Below are 25435 nucleotides of genomic sequence, written 5' to 3'. Positions count from 1 at the left end.
TCTACACGCAGTGACCAGCTCTGTATAAATATGCCAGGAAGACTTCAGGATAATTATGTTTTAAGCAGGTCCCAAATTACTTAATAATTTATCAAGTCAAATAAAATAAACCAAGACCTTTTGGAATTAAATGCTCTTGTAGGATAAAAGAGTATGTATTTGAAAGCCCCCTCCATGGAAGTTCCACGCTATACCTTTAACTACCATTTATCAGATCTCTTCAATGTCCTGTATAACATTTTGAAGGCATAAAACTGAACTTGAAAACCATTCTGGGTGCTGGCAGTGACAGTCAGAAGTTACTTCATTTGTATTTATTCGGATTTATGCAAACAAAAACCTGAGAGCAGCCAGACCCCATCCACATCAAACTGCTGGAAAATAACAAAAAGGGCAGCCAGCCCTGCTTGGTCAGAGCAGAAGTCCATCTAGCTCAGCATCCTATGGTTTTTTCTATCAACTTGATAAAGCAGATGTACCTCATGGAATGTCCTGAAGGTCAGCAATCCCAGGACCACACTGGGAAACTGATAATCCCTCAGGGAAAACCTTGCAGCTACTCCCTCTGTAGCTTAGCTCAAGAAGGAAGATCTTGAGCCCCTAACACCACCATACCATTGTGCCACACCATCGCGCTGAACTTCCCGTCTGTATCAAGAACTGCAGACTTGCATCTGTCCTATTGCACTGACACATGGGACGATCCCCCCCACAGTGGAATCTAGGCCCAGTAATTTCTACAGCTTTTGCTTTGCAGGATCTGCTGGTGTGGAGCTCTCCTGTGGACAGACAAGAGTTCAAATTCACCAACTCCCATTGGGCACGAGCTAACAGTGCCAAGCTTAAAGCCATTAGCCAGCCTGCCCTGCAGTGCTGGTGCATGCTTAAACCCTGTACTGTTGTGCAGTCTGTACTGGGTTTTGCAAACAAGCAAACACTGTATTTTCACAAAGCCACTGAACTGCTGTCTTCTTCTGTACTCAGGGTGGTTTTAAGGCTGCAGTTCCTTGACAGTATCGGGAAATGCCATCAGAGACCTAATAAAAAGAGAGATCTCTGGTGAGGCAGCTTTGATAGAATGGATGTTTCCTTCTATTGACTTCAAAGGAAAGAAAGTGAGCCTAATATTATTGTTGGGTTTTAAAGCACTCCTTTGGCATCAGTGCATGACACCCTTCACTCCAAAAGCTGAAATACTTCCCAGGCTTCCACAACATTCCCTCAAGTCAGGCATGGAAACTTATTGTTTAGGTGAAGTAACTCAAAAGCATATAAGCTGGTGCATGCAGACCTATTTACCCTGCAGATGCAGGATTGTCCCTTAGACTCATCTGTAGATGTAGCCTGTAGAGATTTCATTACTCACCATGCATTGCTAGACTCATGCTCCCCACTGACCGCAGACAGCATAATACTTGCTATCAACTGAGAACAGAGATTCCACATTGGTTTCCTTAGTAGCAGAAGCAATACTACTAATCTGCTCTATAGGCCCCTTTCTCCTGTAATTGTAGTAAGTGTTGCAAATGTAGCTGAGCCTTCTGATGAATGTTTATGACATGTCAAATCACCTGCATCACAGGTATACAGTAAAAATAACAGGAAACTCAGCCAGGCCTCTATCTTTTGCATAATCTGTACAAAAATCCGTTTCATAGGTAAATTGCAAATGGTTAGTTTGTGTGATGTAGTGATTTGAGCACAAGATCTGCACTGGAATACTAGAATTGCATAAAGATGCCTTTAGGCAAATGACTTCTCTACATCTCAATTTCTCCATGTTTAATACAAGACCTACAGTGTCTCATCCTTAGGGATTCAAAAGAACTGACTACAAACAGCAGAGGTGCTAAATTTCACTGTGTGCACTCAAACCACTGTATCAAGACCATTCCCAAACTGAACGTGTTGGATGCATGCAAGAAAAAAAGATTCTGCTTCAAAGTCTCAACTATCTAGGCAGGCACATGATGTGACAAAGAGGTCTATAACGTACTCAGGAGGCATTTGTTTCTCTGAAATACATGAACTAGAGACATTAACAACAGCTATTAGCACTGTCCAGCTCCTTTCATGGGTATCACATGCATTATGATACCCAATTTCTATAAACCCTAATTGCATATTGTAGAAATTACATACGATATTTAGCTTGATCATGTCTGTGGAGGCCTGCAACGTAAGTTCCCCGAGCACATACACATGCAGTGATGGGAACTTAATTATCTACTCTTTATGAAGCCACAAGAGTGCAAGAGGGTAAACTAATAAGCCAAGTACGGTTTTGTCCAAATCAAACAATTCGAGACAACTAAAGGAGCAGCTCTATATTTACATTTGCAAGCAGAGGCTTAAACTGAGGATGCAATATCTGGAGATCAGCAGGTTTCTACCCACCAAAATATTGGAAGAACTGAAAGACAGTAAAAGATGCAGCTATGAGAAACTTCTTTCTTTTTTTATACATTAAAAACCATTTAAGCTTGCTAATTTTTGCTGTCTCAGACAATCAAAATTCCAATTGTCTGGGACATCAAATCTAAAAAAGCATGAAATTAATCTTCAGAAGTTAAAGTCTTACAGGCATTGCATCATTATTTTTGTTGGATATATTTTTGATTATAATGCAGATGAACCCCAAATTTAATAAAACTAAAATAACATGAGTTAAGTATGAAACATAACAGGATATTGCAAAGAGATTAGGCAGTTTCCTTTAGACTACTTGCAGAGCCCAAGGAAAAAGCAAACGGAGGGACACAATGACGAGAAGGCACTGCTCAATTAGAATATTTAACAGAGGATGAAACCAGAATACTCATAGCACCGGTTTTGGCAACAAAACACAGTGAGCAGAATATGGACCCGAAACATCAGTAGTTCTCTCCACCAGATACTGTTTTGCTTGTCGAGTGCCTGTAGTACAGAAAGAAGCAGGCTAGCTAAATTTAAACCAGCTGTAACGATGAGAGTGTTACAGTTGGACTGGAGGAAGCTTACCTCATGAAAGTATTGTGGAAACTGCTGTTGGAAAGATAATAAAAGGATTAACTGCAGTTTTAGTGAACCATTTACTTTTCAATCAAAATGTCTCTCGTATTTCCTGTTCTCAAGTAGCTTGAATTCCAAAATTCCTTTGTCTATTACAGTACATAGTAGCAAAGCCTGTCATAAGAAATTAATAATTTTACATGGAGAAGTACTTGTATGTACGAGGGTGGGGTACTGCTCACTGTTAGCTTCTGAGCAGTTCAATACCTAGTCAGCCAGTAATCTTACAGAGAGGAACAAAACTGAGGGCTTAAAAAGAAAGTACAATGGGTAATTGTGAACAGCGAAAGAAAATCTCCACTACAAACACCAAGAGATGTAAAGTTACTTTAACGGAGCTACAGCAAAACTGAAACAAAATCTCAGACCTCTATAGACAGAGAGTGAATTGCCTTCTTAATTTGTGGGAATAACAGCACAATTATTACCACATCAAAAGAAAAGCCATCATTTAAAATGACATGACATCACTGCACAATGAAACACTGCACAGCAACCCTGGTTTAAAGTGGAATGGAATTCGCTGGGCAAATAATCCCCACTTGATATTAATAACTTTAAGGAGCCGTGTTGCAGCTTTGGATCTTGCCCCTGTTAGATCAAGGTCTTTCCAGGGTAGAAAACTAAACCTGCAAAGGCAACTTATTTTTCACGTGCTCGCTTAGATCCAGCTTTACTCCACACAGGATTCCAGGTTGTAACATTTAAGACATGGATACCTCTAGTGCCAGTGGAAGGCTCTTATTCTGGGAAGAGAGGAGTTAACTGCATGTTGTGCAATGTAAAGCTCCTAGTTCTGATTGAGGCATTCCATGTATGGGAACAACTGCAATATCTGCTCAAATAAAACAGATCTTTCTGTACTTACATGCCAAGGCTGTAAGACATGCCATGAAGGCTGTCTGCAATATCAGATGCAAAGGTTTTTCCAACCTATTCACAATGTTAAACCTTGAGATGTTATCAAAAGCCAGTTCTTTAGTGCAGATGACAATAACTGAAAGTAGGAGATTTTTAGCATTTGCTAAGACATTACATGATTTAACATCACTGGTTTATCCAGTTTCCTGTAGGAATGGGAATGTAACATTAGAAACCTGCTATACAATACCCGTCAAATATCCATTTTTCAGAAAAAGACAAAAGTTCCTTCATCCATGGAGTCTACTGAATCTTTCAGCATCATAGTAAAGCTAATCAGGGTTTCATGTTTTAAGTATTTCTTTTAAAAAGTATGAGATGAAAGTGGGAAGAAGCCTGATCTCATTCCAGATGATAAAAAAACTAAAACCAATAGGCTAATTTGTAAGTATGCTTTCACAGCTTGCTTACTTATACTTTTGTTTGGAAAGTAGCAACTAACTTGCATTATCCTTTGATGATTCCTGATCAAATAAAAGATATAAATAGGAAGTTAAATTCCTTTGTACTTTTACAAATCGTGATTGAGATACTTCTGGAAACAAGCAAGTCAGTTTCTTTCTCTCAAAGGAAAAAGAAACAGGTATGTCTTAGAGTGTTTCCATTTTATCTTGGACAACTTGATGGTGTTCTCTGAATATCTGCCTTGTTTCCAGTCTTATTTTAGGGAATACCCACTGAACAGTGCAGACATTAAGATAATATGTTTCATTTACCCAATGGAAGTAAAAAGATAATCAGGATGACTGCTTCCAGAGAAAATTGTTCTCTGTAACACATGTTGAATACTGTTGTCTTCTTCCTTCTCCCTTCCACAACCATTGCAGGCCAGCAAGCTTTTTCTTGAACAAATGAGAAAACCCAAGATTTTTATAGAGACATTCTTTCCTATTCCTCCATAGAAAGCTCCAGCTTGTCGTGGAAAAATTTGCCTTGATCTAACTTCCTTACAAGCATTTTCCATTATATCATTCTCTGATCAAAACAGTAAAATAGATATATAGGCAAAAAATCCATCTATCGAGAACCACAACCTGCTGCTGTAACCATTCCCTTTGTCTGTACTTGTGTGTGTGTGTGTGTATGCACATGCACACGTGTGGGTGTTACAAACAAGACTTGCCAAATTTCATGGCCCAATTTGGAAGCTTATGTCAAACTTGTTTTGCTTCATCGGTTTCAGTCAGGGTCTTATATCATTGTTGTTTCAAACATGTGGAAAGCTTAATGGAAGTCATTAACTTTTATTTTAGTTTGGCCATATTGTCATCATGGTGGGCAGATGCAGAGATGGTGTTATTCCCAAGATCCTGGGTTTGGAACACTGATGTTGTTTACATCTTCTTGATCAGAAGAGAACAATGGTTTTTACTTATTTTTAAAGCTCTGGTTTGCAAATGAAAAAAGCCCCTAAAAACCTTTGAAAATGTAATTAAAGATATTCTTTTATTCTTTAACTGTTTAAAATCCTTTCACAAGTTTCTTTTTCTTTTCTAAACTACCATTTGAAACTCCTGCACTCACAACTCTATGGGTTATTGTTCAGCTGAAGGAATGAAAAGAATTTCATTAGATGTGTTTTATGTTTCTTGATTAAAAATGTCACCCGAGGCTCAGTGACTTTGTTTTACATTAAATGACTGCTGTGTGCTTTGATCATCACTTTATTAATGCTTTAATGAATATTTAAAAAAATAAAGCACTGTATTAAAAGTTAAGCTCTCATATAAGGAAACTGAATCCTCATTCCAAGAACTACAGTATTTCTTACTCAAAAATTTCCTTCTAGATTAAGGTTTTCTCCAGTTCCCCTTTAGCCTGCTGCAGACTAAGTTACAGGAAAACACAACGATTCTATTGGAATAAGATTGAAGAAGGACCAAGAAAGAGAGCAGAGCAGTATGTTTCTATTCAAACAAATATATTCCAGACTTACCATGCACTTGTTTGGTTTTTCTCCAGAATGAACCCTCATATGAATCAGCAGTTTGTATCGAGCATTGAAGGGTTTATATCGGCGGACACAGCCTGCCCAAAAGCAAGTGAAGTCCTCTCCTTTCCGCTGGTCAATGTGAGTCTTTTCTATGTGTCTGACCAGTTCGTCTTGTTGGTCGTAAGTGGCACTGCAGTCAATCCACTGACAGACCTGTTTGCCATTGCTGAGGTCCTGTTCGTCCCCATCGCTGGGCTGGAGGGACTTTGGAGACATAGAGGCGTGTAAGTGAGGCAGCGTCCCTTGCGCCTGGCTTAGCTGCTGGTGTAGATGGTAAGGGGGAGGCAGCCCCTGGTGATGTCGAAAAAGATCAGCAGTGGAGGAATAATCATCAGCTGGTTCTTGCTTTAAGAAACTCACCTTCTGGGTGCCGTGCGAGGTGTTTTGATGAGGGATGCTAGTACCGTTCATCAGAAGGCTGAGGCTTCCATTCTCCTCGACTTGCTGCATTTGTATCTGCTCACAGTCACCTCTGTCACATTCAGCAGAAATAGGTACAAGACATGCTGGAGGGGAGGGAATACTGCAAGGGTTTCCAGGCTGAGAGCAAGGCTGGGGCCGCGAGGATTTCTGAGCACTGTGATGACTGATCTCCACAGGATGAGAGGAAATGCCAGCTGAATTAGTTCGCAGTCCATTCACACAGGTGACCAGTGACGTCTGTGATGTGCGGATGATCGCTGTAATATCAATTCCTTCAGCTGAAGACGGCACAACAGAGATGCATCTCTTCTTCAGGTTGCTTGTTTGTAGCCTGGCCGAGTGCTGAGGGGTGCCAAGTGACAAAGGACCCAGGGAGGAGCTATGTTCATTATTAAACAAGTAGGATGAAAGTGAATTTGTAAAGCTATTATTCATTAGGTCTATTTCAGGATGCAGACTACCAGAGGCTCTTAGCTCCATCCCCTCCGTAATCCTCCTATGTGTGGAAGCCTCAGACAGAACCTTATAATCACTCGGGCATTCTTGTTTAATGTGCTGAGCCGGGTGACTTCCATTCAGGCATGGAGCAGCAGAATCAACGGAGTCTTGAAACCTGGGTGACCTGTAATACAGTTTTCATTAAGTATCACTAACTGCCACAGGCGTTATGATTTTTCTATGAGACACAACACTTGTTAAGCCCTACAGAACAGAAGCACTTGCTCTCTGTTGAATGTTGCCAGTCTAATGCAGCAATTACACCAAAAACATCTGCAATGTTTCCTCTACAACCCTTGTAAAGACAGCATCGTTTTACACAGGATTAATTTTACACACTGGGTTACGCACAGAACAGACAATCTCCCCTCCACTGCTACAGGCACTTCAACAATCACAATCTAGGTTTTCAATGCATAATAGATTGGGCAAAACAATAGCTGAGAACGAAGTTTGAGAGCTTTGGGCGTTTCTGAATTATTCAAATATCAGCATTTTCCTCAGAGCACACTGAGAAAATGCCTTGGCATTCTTGTTCACACGAATCAAGAAAAGCTAGCTGAGCTTTGCTTACATCTCAGAGAGATGCTTTCCTTCACTAAATTAAAACAGGAGCAAGATCAGTGTGGAAAAAGGAATACAAAGAAAGAAAGCTCGCTTTCAACCGGTGGTCCAGGGTAACTGAGAGATCAAGTATTTACATCCTAACAGGTCTACAATCCATAACTAATAAAAGTTCTCAACCTGTAGATTTACACTGGTAGCCTGTGTATTCCCAGTTCCATTTTTCATATTAAAGTCTATACGTGTCTGCAAACCAAGAGAAAATAGTTCTGCAGAAGTGGTTTTTAATCTTTCTGGATGTGTGCTGAATCCAGTCACTCAGGAAGGAGAACCTTGGGGAACACCACATAGACACTGCAGAAGAACACTGCATTTAGGAAACGTTTCCTCCTAACATTTTTCTTCCAAGCAGTTAGCAATTGGCTTATGCCTTAAAATAAAATATTTTATCTCAGCTATAAACATTTACTGGGGGTGGCCCAACTGTGTGTTTTTTCTTAGGACCAACGGGTGTTCCTTACATATCCCTAAAGCATGGGAAGGTTTAACCTATGGCTTCATGATGCAGCGATGTGCCAGACCGAGAAGAGGAAACAGTCTATCTGTGTGCAGGAAAGCTGTACCTGAACTAATAAACCCTCCACAGAGGTGCTCCACGGCTCTTACACTGACATGTTCCACTTAAATGAATTTTATGCTTGCTGCTAGCACCATGAAAGCTGAAGAAAACCTGGCCATTGGGCAAATTGCGTGTGACACCGCAGCTGAGAGAAATCTGACACATTTTAAAGCATAAAACACAGATGCATAAGGTATTTTGGATATATACATACATTAAACTGTGAAGCTGCTGAAGAAACTGCATTTATTTTACAACTTTGATGACTTTATCACTATTATTTCCATTAATCCACTGCTAACATAAAGACGGAAAGCTGGGACAACTTCTAACACTTCCATGGTGGTAGCTCTCAAAGAACTACCAGTTAGAAAGAACAGAGCAACAACAGCAAGGTTTAAAAAGACCTCCTTCCCAGGAAAGTAAGGTTGTCAAAAAATGGCATCTGTGAGGCACACAACTGGCAACACTGCATCCACTAAAGATAGGTTCTAAGCTCCTACAGTTTGCAGCCAGTAGGGCTTGATATAAAAAACCTCTTTAAGGTTACGAGAGAAGTGAAATTCCCCACCATTCATTGCTATACAACAATCAGATCTTCCATTTGCCACCCGAAACTTAAAAAGAGGTTTCCATAAACCATTAGTTATAATTCCTCCCTTTAGGTTTGGTCTCAGGGCAAACTGGTTTTGAAGATGGTAAATTAAAAAAACCAAACCCCAAATCCAACAATATTCATACATTATTTTTAACATGTACAGAGCCACATGTCTGTGAAATATGGGGCATAACCATACGTAAAAACCTTTTCTTGCAAGTGTTTGGGAAACCATGCCCTGCTAGCTTGGAGCTACATTGCTCAGTAGAATCACAGAATAGTTAAGGTTGGAAAGGACCTCACGATCATCTAGTTCCAACCCCCAGTAGAAAGGGTGCTGCTTTAAAGTCATTCTGAGCAAGGTTTTAAAATGCATCACACCAGGCAGAGTATTTCGTATTACTTAGTTCCTTCTGTATGAGAACTCTGCTACATAATTCAGTTTGTATTATAGTTTAGTGGTCCCAAAGCCTCAGGCTAAAGTAAACACAACACATTTCTTCCATCATATAAAGCTAACCCACGCCTTACATTTCAGCCTGTGATAATTGGTGTCATATTATTAAGCTCTGTGTAAAGCTCCTATCTTGCCAGAAATCCATGTGAGGAGTTCAAGCTGAAGTCTGTGCAGAGAACCTGAAGGATGGATACAAACATCCTTGTCCTGAGAAATATCAGGTTCCCCAAAGTCCCAGGAACATTGACCTGTATTTTCAGCCTAAGATCTTACTCAGATTCAGGACTATATTGCTCTGATGTTGCAGTGCAGAATGTGAGACACATGAAAGAGGGGAGTTTTGAACGAAAAGACAAGCTGGAATACCTAATCAAAAGCAAATGAGAGGAAGTTGCCAAATTCATGCTTCCCACTGCCACAGCCATGTCTTATCTGTGCTCTGCCTACGTACTGATAAGAACAGGCTGCTTGTGCAGATCACAAGCAAGTCCCTCCTGGGAGCTGCAGTTTTCTCTGTAGTACTGTACATATAGATGTATTACATACCCTGTGTTAGTTAACACTGCTGAGAGAGTCTGGTATTCTTTCAGTGTCCCTATGCTTGAATATTGGGGTACTTAACATCAAGGTAATACAATTAATACAAACTCCCTGTATTCCTGGCAGAATGTTGCCCTCCCTGTTCTAGGGAAAGCCCTTGCTTGATCCTCCGAGTCCTGGGCAGGGCAGGGGGGAAGGGGCACAAACCCAAAACTGATGTGAGAGAGAAACAAAACGTCTGGCATCCAACTTACTGGGTGACTCCTCATATCCACTGGCTATTTGCTCCTGTAATGGCATCTCACTGTTGGAGCCAGGGATCAGATTCCGGGCCTGGTACACACAGGCGGTGGTGGCTGTAAGGATTTCACAATCTCTGGACAGTAGCCAAATATAAATGCATATGAAACAAACAGCCAAGAGGGGAGCAAGAGGGACGAATGATAGCAGGAGAGTGTAAAGAGCACTGTGTGGACACGCAGCATGAGCAGCTCTGGGAAGCTTCCAAACGAGCAGCCCTGGAAGGGAGCGGAGTCGGCAGGAGAACATACCCCACACACCCCTCTTCACAGGGAGCATCCATGTACCAGGGATGGACAGTCTGAGGCAACAGACCTGCTCCTCAAGCACATGAAAGCTGAGTGTGAGGCCTCTGAAGAGCAACAGCAGCCTCTCGGAGGATACTAAGGCGGCAGCGTTTCCAAAGAGACTCCCTTATGTGGTAATTGGAGCCAGAGCACGAGGCCAGCAGCACCATGCCAGAAGTACTGCAGTTCCCAACTGCCCTCAGAGGAAAAGACGACTGTATCTGAAATCTCCACAGTATTTACAAAACATACATGCCTTCAACTGCCACTGTAAATGTGCAATCAGTGATAACTGACGGGTTTAAGAAGCTGGAGGGGATTGTTCTGCTGCGCATCCAGGGACCCTCTGCAACACTATCTGGCTGCTCTGATGTCTTCCCGGTTTTCTATGCCGAGCGCGGAGCGCAGCGCGGCGGGTTTGCCGTGACTGATAATGGATTATTTGACAACAGGCCAACATTAGCTGTGTGCTGACTCCAGTTGTGGTGAGGAAGGTATGAGGACTTTTCCAGTCCCACACACAGATAGCATGTCGCAGCAATTATGTTGCACAACTTAAAAGCCATTAACTGAGTGGGAAAAAGGGGCTGGGAAGAAGGCGGATTGTGATCCTTGGATTAAGGCAGTCATCCCTAGAATACAGTTACTGAGAGAATGTGGTTCAGGGAGAAGCTGAAAGGGATAACAAATTTCAGTGCACTGAGGGAAGGAAGGACAAAGCCAATCATAACCCCAAATCCTAAGGGAGATTTTTGATTGCTAGGGGAGGTGCTCTCTGGTTTGTTGGGTTTTCCTTGGATGTTCCATATCCTAGAAATGCAGAGTGGTTCAAAGCTCAACCCAGAGAGGTCATTTGAGTTTGCATCTTCCTTTATTTCTGTGCTGGTTACTAGAACTGGACAGAACCACCAGAGTTTGCCCTGACTTCCGTGTGCTCCGATACCTGTCCATTCCAGCCCTATTTCTCTCCTCCGTTTTCTAATAAAGCTGAACTCTGGGGAGGTACAGAGCATCCTTGGCTCCCACTGACTTCACTGGAACTTGATGGGCATTCACCCCACCTCAGTTATGTTCTCCTGTTTTCAGATCTTCAGGGAAAGATCATGTTTTCTGTTACTTGCTTGTCAAGAATCTTTAGCATCACAAACATCATGAACAGAAATCATCCCTAATGCTGTCCAACCTCTCTCACAAGTGACAAGGTTTGGCTCTGTGTTTCATGAGTAGCATGATGATGAAATCAGACACTGTGTCTATGAGGTCCATGGGCATTGGCTTTACCTTGCAAACCCCATGCAGACAAAAGCAGTATTAGGGAGGTGGACAGATAAGCAGAGCATGACTAGTGGGACACACAAACAACCCATAACGGAATGGAAGGGTCCTCCAAGATCATCTCCAAATATTTCCAAACTGTTGCTTAGAAACAACAGAGCCTCAAGCCTTTAGACCATGCTACAAAGCAAAGGGAAGGGAATCAGGCCTATCACCTGCTAGTTTCTCATGTTATGCAGCAGACAATCCTTTATGTTGTTCTGGGAATCCTCTTCCAAATGGGGGCTGGAAGGGGTTCATATTTCTGAGGTGGGTACTGTGATGCCTGGTATGCAGGTATCTGTCATTTCTTCATTATAGATTTTACAAAAAGGTTCATAAAGATCTAAGCAGAGTATTCTCTTCATCCTTTTGTTTGCTCCTGCCCTAATTATCTTTGTTTCATAAATTGATAGAATAAAAAGAGGTTGGTAACTGCCAGCCGCACACTGAGCCAGAAAGAAGCTAAGAGAGAGCAAACTTATATCCAGCTACATCTACACATCCTTGTAGCAATAGCAGAGCATGTTGTTATGTGGCATGAATATTATTTGTCCTTTTCAAACAAACAAACAAACAAAAAGCTCTTTCCACTTGCTTGCCATATTGCCATGCCTCCTCCTCCCGAAAACACAGATGTTCTTGCCCCACCAGTAAATGGAAAAGGGGAAACAAGACATAAATATGTATCATAAAATGTGAAACAGTCAGATTTCCAAGACTAAGCTGTAGGCCATACTTCCTCTTGCTATGACTATGGAAATTTGGGTTTGATAGTTCCATGCACAGTGCCAATTATTCCAAGTATCTAAGATAAAGGCTACAACTTTCCTGAGGTTTTTCTTTTCTACAGCTCTTCAAAAAGGTCAAGATTATTCTGCATTATATTGCCTGCCAAAAAGCAGTGTAATTAAAATAGATGGACAGATTTTAATTCGTAGCAGGCTTCTATTCACAATGGATGTCTGCTTAGGGTACTTGTTTAAAATCTGGTAATGTTAAATTTGTAACAACAACAAAAAAATAACGGAGTTCTGTGTTTTCATATAATTAATTTATAGCAAATGTTTAAATAGAGATTCTGTTCATAGCATATCCAACTACAGTGTATATATCAAAACCAGAGACCAAATTTTCACATTACGGCCTTAAAAGCAAATACCAAGGATGTGGCTGTATGGGAACATTGAAAATACTTCATTAAAGGAAATGCTGTACAAATAAAAGTGGCATTGGCTTCATGTAGGTTTGATGGTGACATGCCAAATTGCCATATGGGAGACATTGGTTTGGGAGTAAGTATCATCCCTGCCTTCCAGGCTGCAATTTAGAAACAACATGGTATTGGGGTGGAGGTACAGAGGAGGCAAGTCTGACCCCACTTAAGCCCCTAACAAAACTCTCGTTGACTTTTGAGCATGTTGGAAGAGCCCCCACAGAGCAGCTGTATTTAATCTTCAGTTCAGGGGCTGCAGCTGCACATACGGTGATTCCTCCTGGCACTGCCTTGGACACTTTCTGTGCACACGCACATGTTCCTCCATTGCAAACCTGCAGAGGAGCAGTGTCATTAAAGCAGCACCCAAAGCACTTCCAAAATGAAGCAAAAGCCAAAAATACCCTTCCAGAGGTAGCACCCATGGGTGGCACTGAGAAACAGTCCCGACAAAGAAGCGCTCCAGAAGAGCAAAGTATATCAACCAATAAAACTGGCGGTGGTACCTTATATCAGAGTGTGTCAAGTTCAGCTGGCCAACATGAAGCAGTCTCTCACAGGACAGCGCGTGGTCTCGCATCAGGGAGTTTCCTGTGTGGATGAACAGACCTTGTCTGCAGACAGGTACCGAGCTACTTGTCATCTCCATGTCCATCATGTTCTTCTTCTCAGAGATCAAGTTACAATGGTTGTAGCCACCGTTCACTGTCAAAAAAAACCCCAAAGAAATTAATGATCATAAGCCTTTGACTAAGACCCCTCCACCTGAGTACTGCTTTGTATGCTCAGTTTGGGTCTCCTTGCAGAATTCTTTAAATGACACGGCAGTGGAAATGAAAGGTTTCACAAGGAAGCAAAAATGAATAGAAAGGAATTTGGATCTCTGAACCATGGTTGTTTATTTCTCATTTTAAGTTTTGTGGCTATTTTACACTTCCTAATGTAACTCAAAAACCCCTAAGCCTGACAGCTTCATTTCCTTCTGTTTATTTTTATGGTGGAGTCCTGCCTGTGGTAGATCTTGCAGAAGGATGTTTCAGAGTCCCTTTATTTTCAGGGAGAGGCACTCTCTGAAAACAGTGACGTAAGTCAAGTTTTTCTTTGCAGACAATTATCTCTATCATCATGACTTTAGATGGGCATGTTTCTACTTCACTGTCAGGTCAACAGTGTGAAAAAATGTAACTAATTTTGTTTCAATGTATACATTTCACTGTATTTTCCAAGCAAGCTATTACTATAAATGTTAACGCTAATATTAATAACATATTCGTCCCTGGTGAGTATTACATTTTAATAGACTTGGTAAAACAGACTTAAGCTGTAGCAATATTCTTCAGAAATACATATAGAACCACAAATGACAATCTAGCTAAAGAGGACAAAGCAGAAGTCGAGAATTTAGATTGCATTGGTCAAACACCAGCAATTCCATTTGACTTAGAGCATACTAGTTGGGTTCTTTACCTCTAGCAACTAGTCAAATACTCATAGCTAAGCATGTATAAAAGTAGTTGTAAGAAATTGAGCCTTCAGAGGCTAGCTAAAAGTCACAATAGCCATTTCCCATCATTTTCACCTCTGTATATGAATTGTGCTTTTGAAATATTAGATCTTCAACACTGCCTGAACCCCCTTTTTCTCTTATGGACATGAACCCCCTTTTTCTCTTATGGACAGCTGCTAATGCTTGTGGACTTGGTCTTTTCCAACCTAAATGATTCTAATCTTATAGCAAAGGCAAGTGGGAGAGCCTGAGCTGCTGTGGTCCTCTATAATTACAGTCAGTGATGCTTTGAAAACGATGAGAATCATGTTCAGAGTTTTGGTGAGTATAAATGAGAAGAAACAGGTGACTGGGGAAGGCAAAAAAAGTCTCTGGTAACTGGAGAACTTGTGAAAGGGATCACGGCACAAAAGTCCATTCTCCTCCACTGGCTGGGCTCCACAACCTCCCCATCATGCTCCGCAGCACCATTGTGATAGGGAAGGCCTATGGCAGATGAAGATGTAGTGCAGGCAAGCATCCAGACCCACAGAAAAGAGAAGGTACATCTGACACCCAAATTACAAGTTTCATGAGGCACTATTGTGACATTTCCAGAATAGAGTTCCCTGTTTCCAGTGAAACATTTTCAGTCTTTGGCTGATACATTACATTTGTTGACCATTTATTTATCTGATTTCTATTTTTTTTAAGACATCTGAATACTTAAAATTGGAAAAAACAATACTGGGATTTTCCCACCCAGCTCCATCACACTGACAAGGCAACTCTTTGGAAGTGTAGGCCATCACTATTTTATATAGACAAAAAGCCTATGTAAGATTTTTAGGAATAATACATGAGTTTTTAAAGATAAAGAAATTTGTATTTACCTATACAAAATGGGCTGTTAACCTTCTTCATGGTAATTAATACGTATGTCCTAGTTATTTCAGGAGTATAACCAGAGACCTGAATCCAATGATACCATGTGATTATTCTGAATTACTCTGAAGATATGAAGAAACTGCACAGACATGTAGCATCCTTTAGCCTGCACAGGGCAGACACTTTGGACCAAAGCATTTCAGAAGATCACTTTGGATGCCTTTCAGCTCCTAAGGGGGTGTTTGTGACAATTAGCACTGCCCTGCTTGTAATCATGACACAAATTATCATGATATCCTCTGGAGTCCACAGCTCCATCGGGCTTTATCCCATTCCTATTCTGGCTTCATCCCATCATAATTTAACTCACTTCAAGGCTAATATCTACCTTTGCAAGACTGTATAACAAGGCTTGTGGCTGTTAATTTGGATAGATGAATCACATTTAAAGGGTATCTAAATACACTGTTGAACACTGGTGAAATAAGTTCTATACACTTTTAAAGTGCATACACTACACTAAGAGAAGTTGGTAGATCAGTCATACTTAAAATACCCAGTTCACAGTTCCTCTCTTTTTCCATCAGCAGTGTTACCTGGAATATATTCAAGATGTATCCTCCCTCCAAAATACTGCAGACTCTTTTTAAATGCTTAAGATTTATACTGGAATCATAATAAAACCACTTTCTTTCTTTCTTTCATTCCCCAAATGATACAAATCTGAAATTCATTAGAGCTCTCTAGATATGCATTTTATCAATTTCATCATATTATTAAAACACAGAAACTTGGAGCTTCTACCAAAGTTCAGCAACACCAACTGCAGCACACACCAATACCTATTTGTGTGAGAATGGAGATTTCCTAAAATAACACGAACATTATCCCTGTGCTGTCAGAAATTATTACCTTCTCTTCTAGCTGTCAAATCAGAAAATACATTTTCCCCCTGCAAAGGAACAGAACACTCATGCCATATCCATGAAATTATGACTTTCAGCCAATCCACTGTACATTTGCCTTCACAAAGCACCTTTCGGAGTTATTAACCAGACTGGAAGTTCCTTGCACAACAGTGCCTTGAGTGAAGTCACACTTGCATCAGAGCCCTCTGAAATGTGCCCACCACATGGGATTTGGAACAGTGACAGACAAGGAACACCACCAGCCCCTCAGCAACTAAAACAAGAACCGAGATTGCCTCTGAACACAGACAACCAGAGTCCACGTTCAGCTGCTCAAGTACACGTGAAAGCAAATTCATTGTCTCTGAAAAGAAGGAAAATAGTCTGGTTTACACCAGTGTAACTGAGAACAGAATCTGGCCCCTTGACAACTAGCTGTTTTATACAATATTAATATCACTGGCTGGCATACACAAGATTTAAACATTTTCCATGTCTGGAACTAGATCTCTTCTTTCAGTGGTATCGAGGGGCCTTTAACTTACATACTGTAACTTACCAATAAGAGATGAAAAGAGCACATGCTCCTTGCCTTATACCTGAGGGTTCACCCCGCTTTCAGTAGAACCATAGCTATTTCATAAATCCATATAAAAAACTAATCCTAATTTACACAGAGTAAATCTAATAAAAGCAGAATTGTTTCCAGAAGGATCTCATGGAAGTGGAATCCATCAAGGTAACTTTTGTTTTTCTCTTTTTCTGTCCTGCAGTTTTGATTTATATCTTTACATTTAAATGCTCATGAAGGGAACAGAAGAGTTGATACAGTAGTGTGCAAAGGCTGCAATCAGGCAATTCCTTCCATATGAGTAATCACCTTGGTTAAGTTTTGGATATCTTGCTTCTTTCATTCTGGGGCAAATGACTTTGGGGGAGATTTTTCTTGATTTATGCCAGATTAAGACATGTTGAGTATTGGTCCCATTGACTGTGATGAGGCTAGACACCTTACACTGGTCAGGATCTGCAGAGTCAGCCCTGTGTTTCTTGCTGGGGGTGAATTCTCCTAGAGGAAAACAGAACATCTCCCCACACAAAGGGAAACCTGTCTGTGTGACAACGAGATCAGCATTTAAAACAACCCTACTAAAGGGCACCAGCTCTCTTTCTTCCCTGGGGAACATCTTGTTTACCATTCAGGAAGGCTTCACTCTTACTGATAAAATTAGCTATTAAGGCTAAGAAGATAACAGCAAGAACTTACCAAAAGGGCAATTATTAAACAGTAAACACATGTTGCAGTGCTTTGGAGTTTACCTCATTAAGGCCAATGAACAAATAACTGAAATGATGTATAACTGAAGTGACTCACATTCAAAATAGAGATAGATTTGAAGTATTTGCCTAACATACTTCGATATCCCCAGAGCGTTGTGGGTTTTGTGGCGAAGACCAAACTAGGTCATTTGCCTTTTTTTTTCACTTACTATTTCATTCTCTTTAATTACTTCATTTTAGATATATAAAAAAAAGTTGCCATTCTTGGTTTTGTTTGGATGTGATGTCCAAAATTTACCACGACAACACTGAGAAATGGAACGCAGTTACTGGCAGCTGGATGAGTCACGTGAGAGTGGAAGACCAAACAGCACCAGATTGTCTCAAAGAAGTGAAAATCAGCCACACTGCAAGAGGCCATCAAAGCCCTCCACTGAGAGAGAATGATTAACTCAAAAGGTGCCAACGCAGCAAAGCCATGTATTGTAGGGAAGAGACTGAACCCGTATTCAGCAACACATTCCACATAACTAGAGCTGAATAATCTCTATTACTGTATGGCTGGAGTGGCTGACACAACCCATAGTCAGCAGTTTAAGAGCATCAAGAGAGATGCACAGCATTATGCTGCCTGCTTGAAGGCTCTAACAGATGAACTGAATGCTTCAAAACACTGAATCTTCAAGATGCTTCATGAACATAGAGCATTTTTAACAACAACTAAATCAACACTTTTGCAAAGTTTTTTATGCCTGTCATACCATTCTCTATAGTGAATAGGAGGGTTTGGTCTTAATCCTGCAACACCAAGCCTGAGGGGCAGAAAAATAGCATAAAGGCCAGAAAATAGGTACTATAGCTGTTCTTATACCTCCTACAAGGCAAGTCCTACTGTGTAATCACAAAGACAGATTTCCTATGCCTTGTGAATAAACATGGTTTCTCCTTTAGTTTCAGTGAACCACTATTAGAAGGGATAAGAGTTTGGGGCTCAATTTTTTTCTATTATGGACACAACTTAAAAGGAGGAAAACACTTTAGAAGTAGGCTGGTGTGATTAGCCATGTAGGACGTTACAGCCTTAAGCAGACTTTACCCTAAAAAGACATCCTAAACATGGACTTCCAGACCTTGGCCTTGACATCCTAAAGAGGGAACGTTCAGGTCTCTTCTTGACCTCTTTGCAGTCACTTGCACCATCTGGTACACAGCAAATCTCTAAACATTTAGGCTTTCCACCACTTGAAAAATTAGAGTTCTGCATATTAAGAAATCTTTGCAACACTCTGTAATGCAGTAGAAGACTTCCAGTAACGTTTGAATAAGAAAGATTAGTGTTTTTCAATCACACCAACATGATGTGGTGCCAGATTGTCCAACCATGACTTGTGACAACCATTTATGCAGGTAAATGTATACTCTCACAAAGCTTTGAGAACTCATACATTCTTATTACAAGTCAAATTTTACTCTGTGTATTTTTGGAAGTTTTCTCTGTGGTTTGATTTCATCTCTGTGTGATAGAATACTGTGCCCCACAAGGTTTCCTTCCTGGCTTAGAGGGCAGCAAGAAACCCCTTAGAGTTAAATAGCCCCAGAGCTTTGCATTAAGGTGCAAAATTCCTTTCCTGTTCCATTAATTCAATCATATCACAGAATCCCAGACTGGTCTGGGTTGGAAAGGACCATAAAGCTCATCCAGTTCCAACCCCTGCCAGAGGCAGGGACACCTTTCACTAGAGCAGGTTGCTCCAAACCCCTGTGTCCAACCTGGCCTTGAACACTGCCAGTTAATAATAATTATCTGAGTCTTGACTGATGCACAGGTAGTAAATGCAGGATGTGACCATCATGCTGAGGAAACAACTACACAGCTACACAGATAGTGACTATCAAAGTCAATGTTCTAAGGAAAAGTTAATCAAAATGTTCAAATATAATTGTGAAGTTCTTTAAGCCCCTTGGGCAGCCCACGGGGTCAAACATACTGACTTTCAGCATGACCATTTGTCATGAACAGCTCCTTTGGTTCATTTACACTTGGCAAATGAAGGCAGCAGTTATTTCTCCAAAGCAACAAGAAGAGATCTTCAAGTCTCTTCTGTTGCTGTTTTGTCCTTACCTGAGGACTGAAGTAGTTAACAATAAAAGCACTAAACTTTCGCTGCTACATTCAAGAGTTTGTATCTCAAAGACTAACAAAGCAGCTCACACCACATTCCAGGTTCACCTTAGACCTGGGTATCAGTTACAACTTGTTCACATTTTAAGACCTGTTTTATACAGCTGGTACAGACTTGGCTTCATTTTTTTATAATGCTTGTACATTACCTTAACAAAAACACAGTGAGAGCCAAAAGATTCTTTACTTCAGACTGTACTGTATAGTGAGAGTCAAGTGAAGACCCAAATTGTCCTGCATATGTGTATCACATGTAGGAGGCAGATCCTCTGCCTACTTGAAGGTGATACGAAGCTATAAAAGATTGGGGTTAAAACCAACAGCAGTCAATAAGATTAGAACAAAAAAGAAGGATCTCTTTCCTCCACCATGCTATAAAATCCTATAACAGAAATACTTACTGCTTTACTTTCACATTGATGTATGAGTGAAGACAGAAGGGCTAAGAAAACTCTTGTAATCTAAAACAAACCAGCTAGTGAAATAAATTGTCGAGTATCAATCTTAAAAACTTGTGAAAGATAAATACAACCCATGTGTGTCTTTCTAGCAAAATCTGGACCCTAAGTGTTGGCTACATCTATATTTGTTATTTCATGTTCAATTTATTTTTAAAACAAGTTATTTGGATTGCATTTTATTTCTGTTCTGTGGAATTTCTTTTTGCAGACTACACACGGGATTTTGCAAGAGTGAATGACTTGGGCTGGCATGACCGAATAAAGCAGCGTGGTTGATTTTATATCAGTCTAACTTAAAACAATCTGAAACCATCTCAGTAGTTTAGAGATCTGTAACCTTTTCACCTTCAAGCATGTGGCTACATATGGCTCCCATATCTGACTTTCTCATGCTATTTTAAAGGTAATCTTGGAGTCCAATGGGCAGAAGAAGAACGCAGTAACAATACAGTACATCTTTCAGTGCTAACATGGCTTGCAGTGGTTTGTAGTTCAGGTTTCTAGCAGAGACCTTCACAACACTTTCTGAAGTTAGCAAGTACAGCCAAGATTCAGGAAAACACATGCCACGTGCTTAGGTTCCAGTGACTTCACAGCCTTAGTTGATGTTCTCAGTTAGGCTCTAGATGTGCAAGAATATAACCATTTTAGGCAACAGTGAATAGATTGCCAGAGAAATAAAATAACTCTCTGCTATCACAAGGAGTCTCTCATTCCACACAGGTTTGAAACTCAACGTTCTGGATCTCAGACCTCTAAGTTATACCCCCCAACACAGCTGAGAGCAGACTGAAAATGACCATTGCCCTCTTTCGTGGCAATCAGGACAAAACCTTCTGGAGCTTGATGAAACACAGCTCTTGTCATTACATTCATTGTTACAGAGTCTCCTCAGCTTGGAATCACCTTTTGCCTGTTGCCAGGCAATGTGAAAAATATTATTCTCAGCACATCTGGCCTTTTTTGTGGTCAGTTATCCTTCCTCACTACTTGGATTGTACTAACAGGGGGAAAAGACATTAAAATAAATGTTTTAGGAAAATATTAAGCTCAACAAACATTATTTTAATTAAAAGGAAATCCTAAAACCCACCTAATGGGCACTTGGAGAATATAAGCTCAATGTAATGAAATTCGATGTATTTCTTTTTCTTTTTTTAAGCAGCCTGTGTTTGGAATAGGTTTAATTCTCAGTATTTCTGATAGGTAGGATATATCCTTATGATTCTCCTTGGCCTGCCGAACACGGGCTCCTGCCTCTGCCACCTTATTAGTAAAGATGTTCAAAGGAGACGCAAATACAGCCATTGGAACCATTCTCCTTTCCCACTTCTTCACTCACCTCTATTTTCCTTTCATTTCTAGGCTCAGTTTCTAACCCTCTCTTCCACCATCACCTTTAACCCTCTCCAACCTGTGCCTCATCTCACACTACATGTTCCATGATGCCACAGATGCAAGATTGCTGCTGCACTGTACAAAGCTGGTTCTACCAAATCCGTTGTATGATTTAGAGTCACAAGTTTTGCCCCTAGCTGAAGCTGGTCACTCTGTCTGGGTACCAACAACTGTATTTTTCTATGTGAGCAACACACGTAACACACAGAAGCTGCTGTCAGTCTGTCTGGTTTAAAATCCCTGCTCTCACACATGCGATTGACCAACAACCTGTGCTCCCAGAGACCAGCTCAACTGGCATGAATCAATCTACACACCCCAAATAAATGCCATTGTGCACACTGGTGTAAGGTATAAGACAACTATACACCGTTTAGGGTTATGTACACACTCACCTGCCCTTGTCCCCTTTGGTTTGTCTTTTTTGTTGCTCTAAATGGACACCACCAGGTTTTCACTGCAGCCTGTAGTTAGACGGTGCCTGTAGGTTAAAAGAACTCCAGAGTGACTCTTTCAAGACAGAAGTTCACATATTTTCTGGTGAGGGTACTTGCATTGTTCCTATTGTAAACATGCTTTCTTCATCAATTCTATGACTCCATTGAGAAGACAGGGTCTTTCCATACATGCAACTTTGAGAAAATCTATTCCTTTGGGGTTTTTTCCTCCCAGCATTCACTAATAGCCAAAGCATGCCTACTATGAACTGCCAGCAGGTTATTGCTTTCCCATTTACTTATTAAACCCTGAACTTTTAAACTCCCAGATCTCCACTCCCCTGTATTTTACTTAGTCCATTTAGCCTCTCTTTTCCATGGAAGTTCTAGCCAGCAGACCATGTAAAGACTCCACAGGGGTATATGTTCTCCCAAACATTTGAAACACAAGGATGTGCAGGGAATGAAAGCTGGGGGTTTGCCATATGGCACCTTGCATGAGTCTTGTATCAACATGTATGTCCATGTCCCAAGAAGGAATTTTATGTCTGCCTGGCTCAGCAGGACACTATAAAACCCCACCACCCAATGGAATACAATAAAAATCATTTCCATCAAGATGCTGGGCTCAAAGGTTTAGAACAGGAACTACAGACACCCTGGTAGTGTCACCAAGTCACTAAAGGCCACAGAAGCTACTGCTACAAAGAGAATCACTGTAGGTCACACAGGGTTACACAGAAATGGTAAACTTTAAACAAAGGGGGAAGCTGTAATTGTAAAGCATTTTGTTCTTTTCAGTGCAAACTAGACAGAGGAAAAGGTCTGGTGGGATGTGGATGCACAACATTTAGTCTTAAAGACCTATTCTGATGCATATATTTAGAAATCAGTCTACTCATAGTCAAAGGAGACAGAAAATGACTCATAATAGGAATCACTGGGAGTCTAGAACTAACTTTCCATGTTGCTATGTGATAGGAATGTTCCAACATGTAAAGGGAAGACAATGGAGGAGAGCTAGTAAATCTGCATTGCACATCAGCTTCCAGCTACAGGTTGTCTCCCTTTTCCTGGCCCTCCAAAAAGTGTAGATTAAGCTCCTTTCCTATGAGAGGCTTCATGAGTCTCCCTACTGCTATCTTCACTCCAAGCTCACTTGTTACAGGAGCTTCTTGGAGACATTTTTCCTGGTTCTTTATAAATCAGTGATGAAAAACTACAGTGAAAAGGTATTTGATTGTTGAAGACTATACATTGCCCTAATGCAACTTGCATTGCTTTCTCTGTTCTCTTATTAAGGAGACATCTTCACATAACATGACCTCTATCTAGACTCATTGCAGATCCCTCACACTTACCAAGTAACCTACACCCCCACCAAGCTCTTCCTGCTCTTGCTTAAAATAATTTTCTTACAGTGAAAATTCAAACTGCTACCACAAATAGGCAATGATTTCACCTACACAGTCTTCTTGATCATTTGGCACTTGATACCTAATACAGTAATGGCTTCTTTGCAGCTTAGAATTAACACTGCCAGCAAGAAAATTCAAGACAAACAAACAGTTTCCCCAATACATGCTGAAAAGAGCAACAGCCTGCCCCTGCTACTCTTCATTTGCTCTTTTCATTGTTTGACATCGCTTTCTGCCAAGATTTTGGCGTTATTTCAAGACTTGATTTGAAATATATTTAACACCAAGTCATTTCCAATGTCATTTTCTATTTTACCAGAATTATGCTTGGGACTAGTTCTATTTAAGTAGAATTTACCCTTCTGCACTCATTGCCAGTGAACGGCCTCTTGCAGGCTCTCCACAACAGAGTGCACTTCTCCCGAACTTTACACAAACCTGAGGATAGCAGTTACCTGTATTGTAGATACATGCAGTGCATGTTAAACATAGACCTTAACGTTATCACCTCTAAGAACAGTCTACTGAAGGACAGTGTCAAACACGAGCTATTGGTGCAGTAAATACCTATATGCCACGTAACACAGCAAGAAGAAAAATTGTCTTCTCCTCTGTGACTTAAATATAACTAGTTCACGTATCTATCCAAAATGAAGCCACTTCAGACAACAACTGAGAGGACAGAACATCTCGACTGTATCAATCTCTTAAGAATGTCAGATTCTGGTGGTAACCACATCACCCTCACCATTACCTGCTCTTCCATGGAGGCTTTTTAGCAGACTGTGGATTAGAGTAAGAATGAAGCTATTGTGGAACCTGCTGTGAAGAGGTAAAGGCACAGGGAAGAAGAAAAAGAGAGATGGGATGATGTAGAAAGATTAAAGAGTCTGAGGGCTGCTACAAAAAGGGAAAGTTCTCACTGAATGGTGCTGGCTTATATGAACACTGAACTATTAGAAGTTTAGCTCCTGCTAAAGGCTCTCTGTGAACCTTCCAGTGATGACACTGAGCAGTTGCTATGGAATAGGAGGTATATAGAGTACTCTCTATTTTTATTTAGCATTGTTGCCTTCTACATACTTCTGTAAACTGGGTCTGCACTTTCCACAAGTCATGAGAAAAAGGTATCTCAGTGTTTACATGAAGCTGGATATTCCAGTGAAGAAACAGATACGTAAGTGTCATTGTAGTCACGAGAAGCCCTTTACTCAGATACACAGATTGTGCAATCACAGGAAACAGGGCTGGAAAAGTCTTCAGAAGGTGACTTACTCTACCCTGTGTCCCAACAGCATAATCCAGTCTCAAAGATTTAATGAGGTGTTTGGCCGATCTGTCCTTTACAGCCTCCAGCAATTCCTCAGCATTCCCAGCAACCTATTCACTTGTTTAACTTGACCACATTTTTTCCTTCTTGTCTAATTTGATGTCCCATTAGCACAACTTGGTCTCTTACATACTGTCCTGTCCAAACTGGACATGGAGGAGAGTCTGTTATCTTGCCCTCCGTAGCAACCTTTTATGTCTTTGAAGGCTCTCTCCACTCAGTCTTCTCTTGCCAGCATTACACAGCCCTCATTATTTCAGATTCTTCTCATAACTTGTGCTTTCCAGAGCTCTGTTCTCTTCCCTCTGACTCCTTCCTGAACTCTCCAGCAGACCTTTTTCTGTACTTTATACTACTTTTCTCCCTCCACATTTTACACTGTCAGATCCTGCTCTTTGCAGATGGTAGCAGGTACACGCTTCCTTCGCCATGAGGCAGCAAAGAAGCAGCACAGTGGCAGTCACACAGCAGTTAAATCTCATCTAGATTATTTTATTTTATTTCTTGGATAAGACACAGAATAAGAAGGCTAATTAACCTTTGGTATGACCCAGTCTTCCTGTTGGTTCTCACTGTTGCATTGAACTGCTCTCTGAAAAATGCCTAGGAATCTCAGGATAGAAGTTACCAAATGCATCCATGCAGAGGTAAAAGTTGTCTCCATCAAGGTCACATCACTCCATAGTTCAATTTAGCAGCATAAAACACTAAAGAAAAACTCTCAGGAGAGAGCACATACTTGCACACTGCCCAGATTCCAGTGTTATGGCATTCTCAAAACTCTAACTAGGGCTGACTTTTCAGATTTACAGCACTTTTTCTGCTGACTATCCCCACCATCAAAAATACATGAAGAGCATAAAAT

The 25435-nt window shown here is 40.8% G+C and overlaps 1 protein-coding gene across 1 annotated transcript in view; it reads right to left on the bottom strand.

Moving 5' to 3' along the window:
• Positions 1–13439, bottom strand: part of LOC104404745 (zinc finger protein GLIS3-like) — a 71432-nt gene extending 57993 nt beyond the window's left edge. Inside the window, exons 1-2 of the mRNA XM_010013264.1 lie at positions 13288–13439; positions 5909–7010 (exon numbers count right to left, since the gene is read on the bottom strand). Of these exons, the coding sequence (XP_010011566.1) occupies positions 5909–7010; positions 13288–13439 (1254 nt within the window). The remainder of the gene's footprint in view (positions 1–5908; positions 7011–13287) is intronic.
• Between the last annotated feature and the right edge of the window lie 11996 nt (positions 13440–25435).

Source organism: Nestor notabilis, unplaced genomic scaffold (assembly GCF_000696875.1).
Source record: "Nestor notabilis isolate BGI_N333 unplaced genomic scaffold, ASM69687v1 scaffold2854, whole genome shotgun sequence".
NCBI classification, from domain to species: domain Eukaryota; kingdom Metazoa; phylum Chordata; class Aves; order Psittaciformes; family Psittacidae; genus Nestor; species Nestor notabilis.
This window is presented reverse-complemented; position numbering and strand designations above follow the sequence as displayed.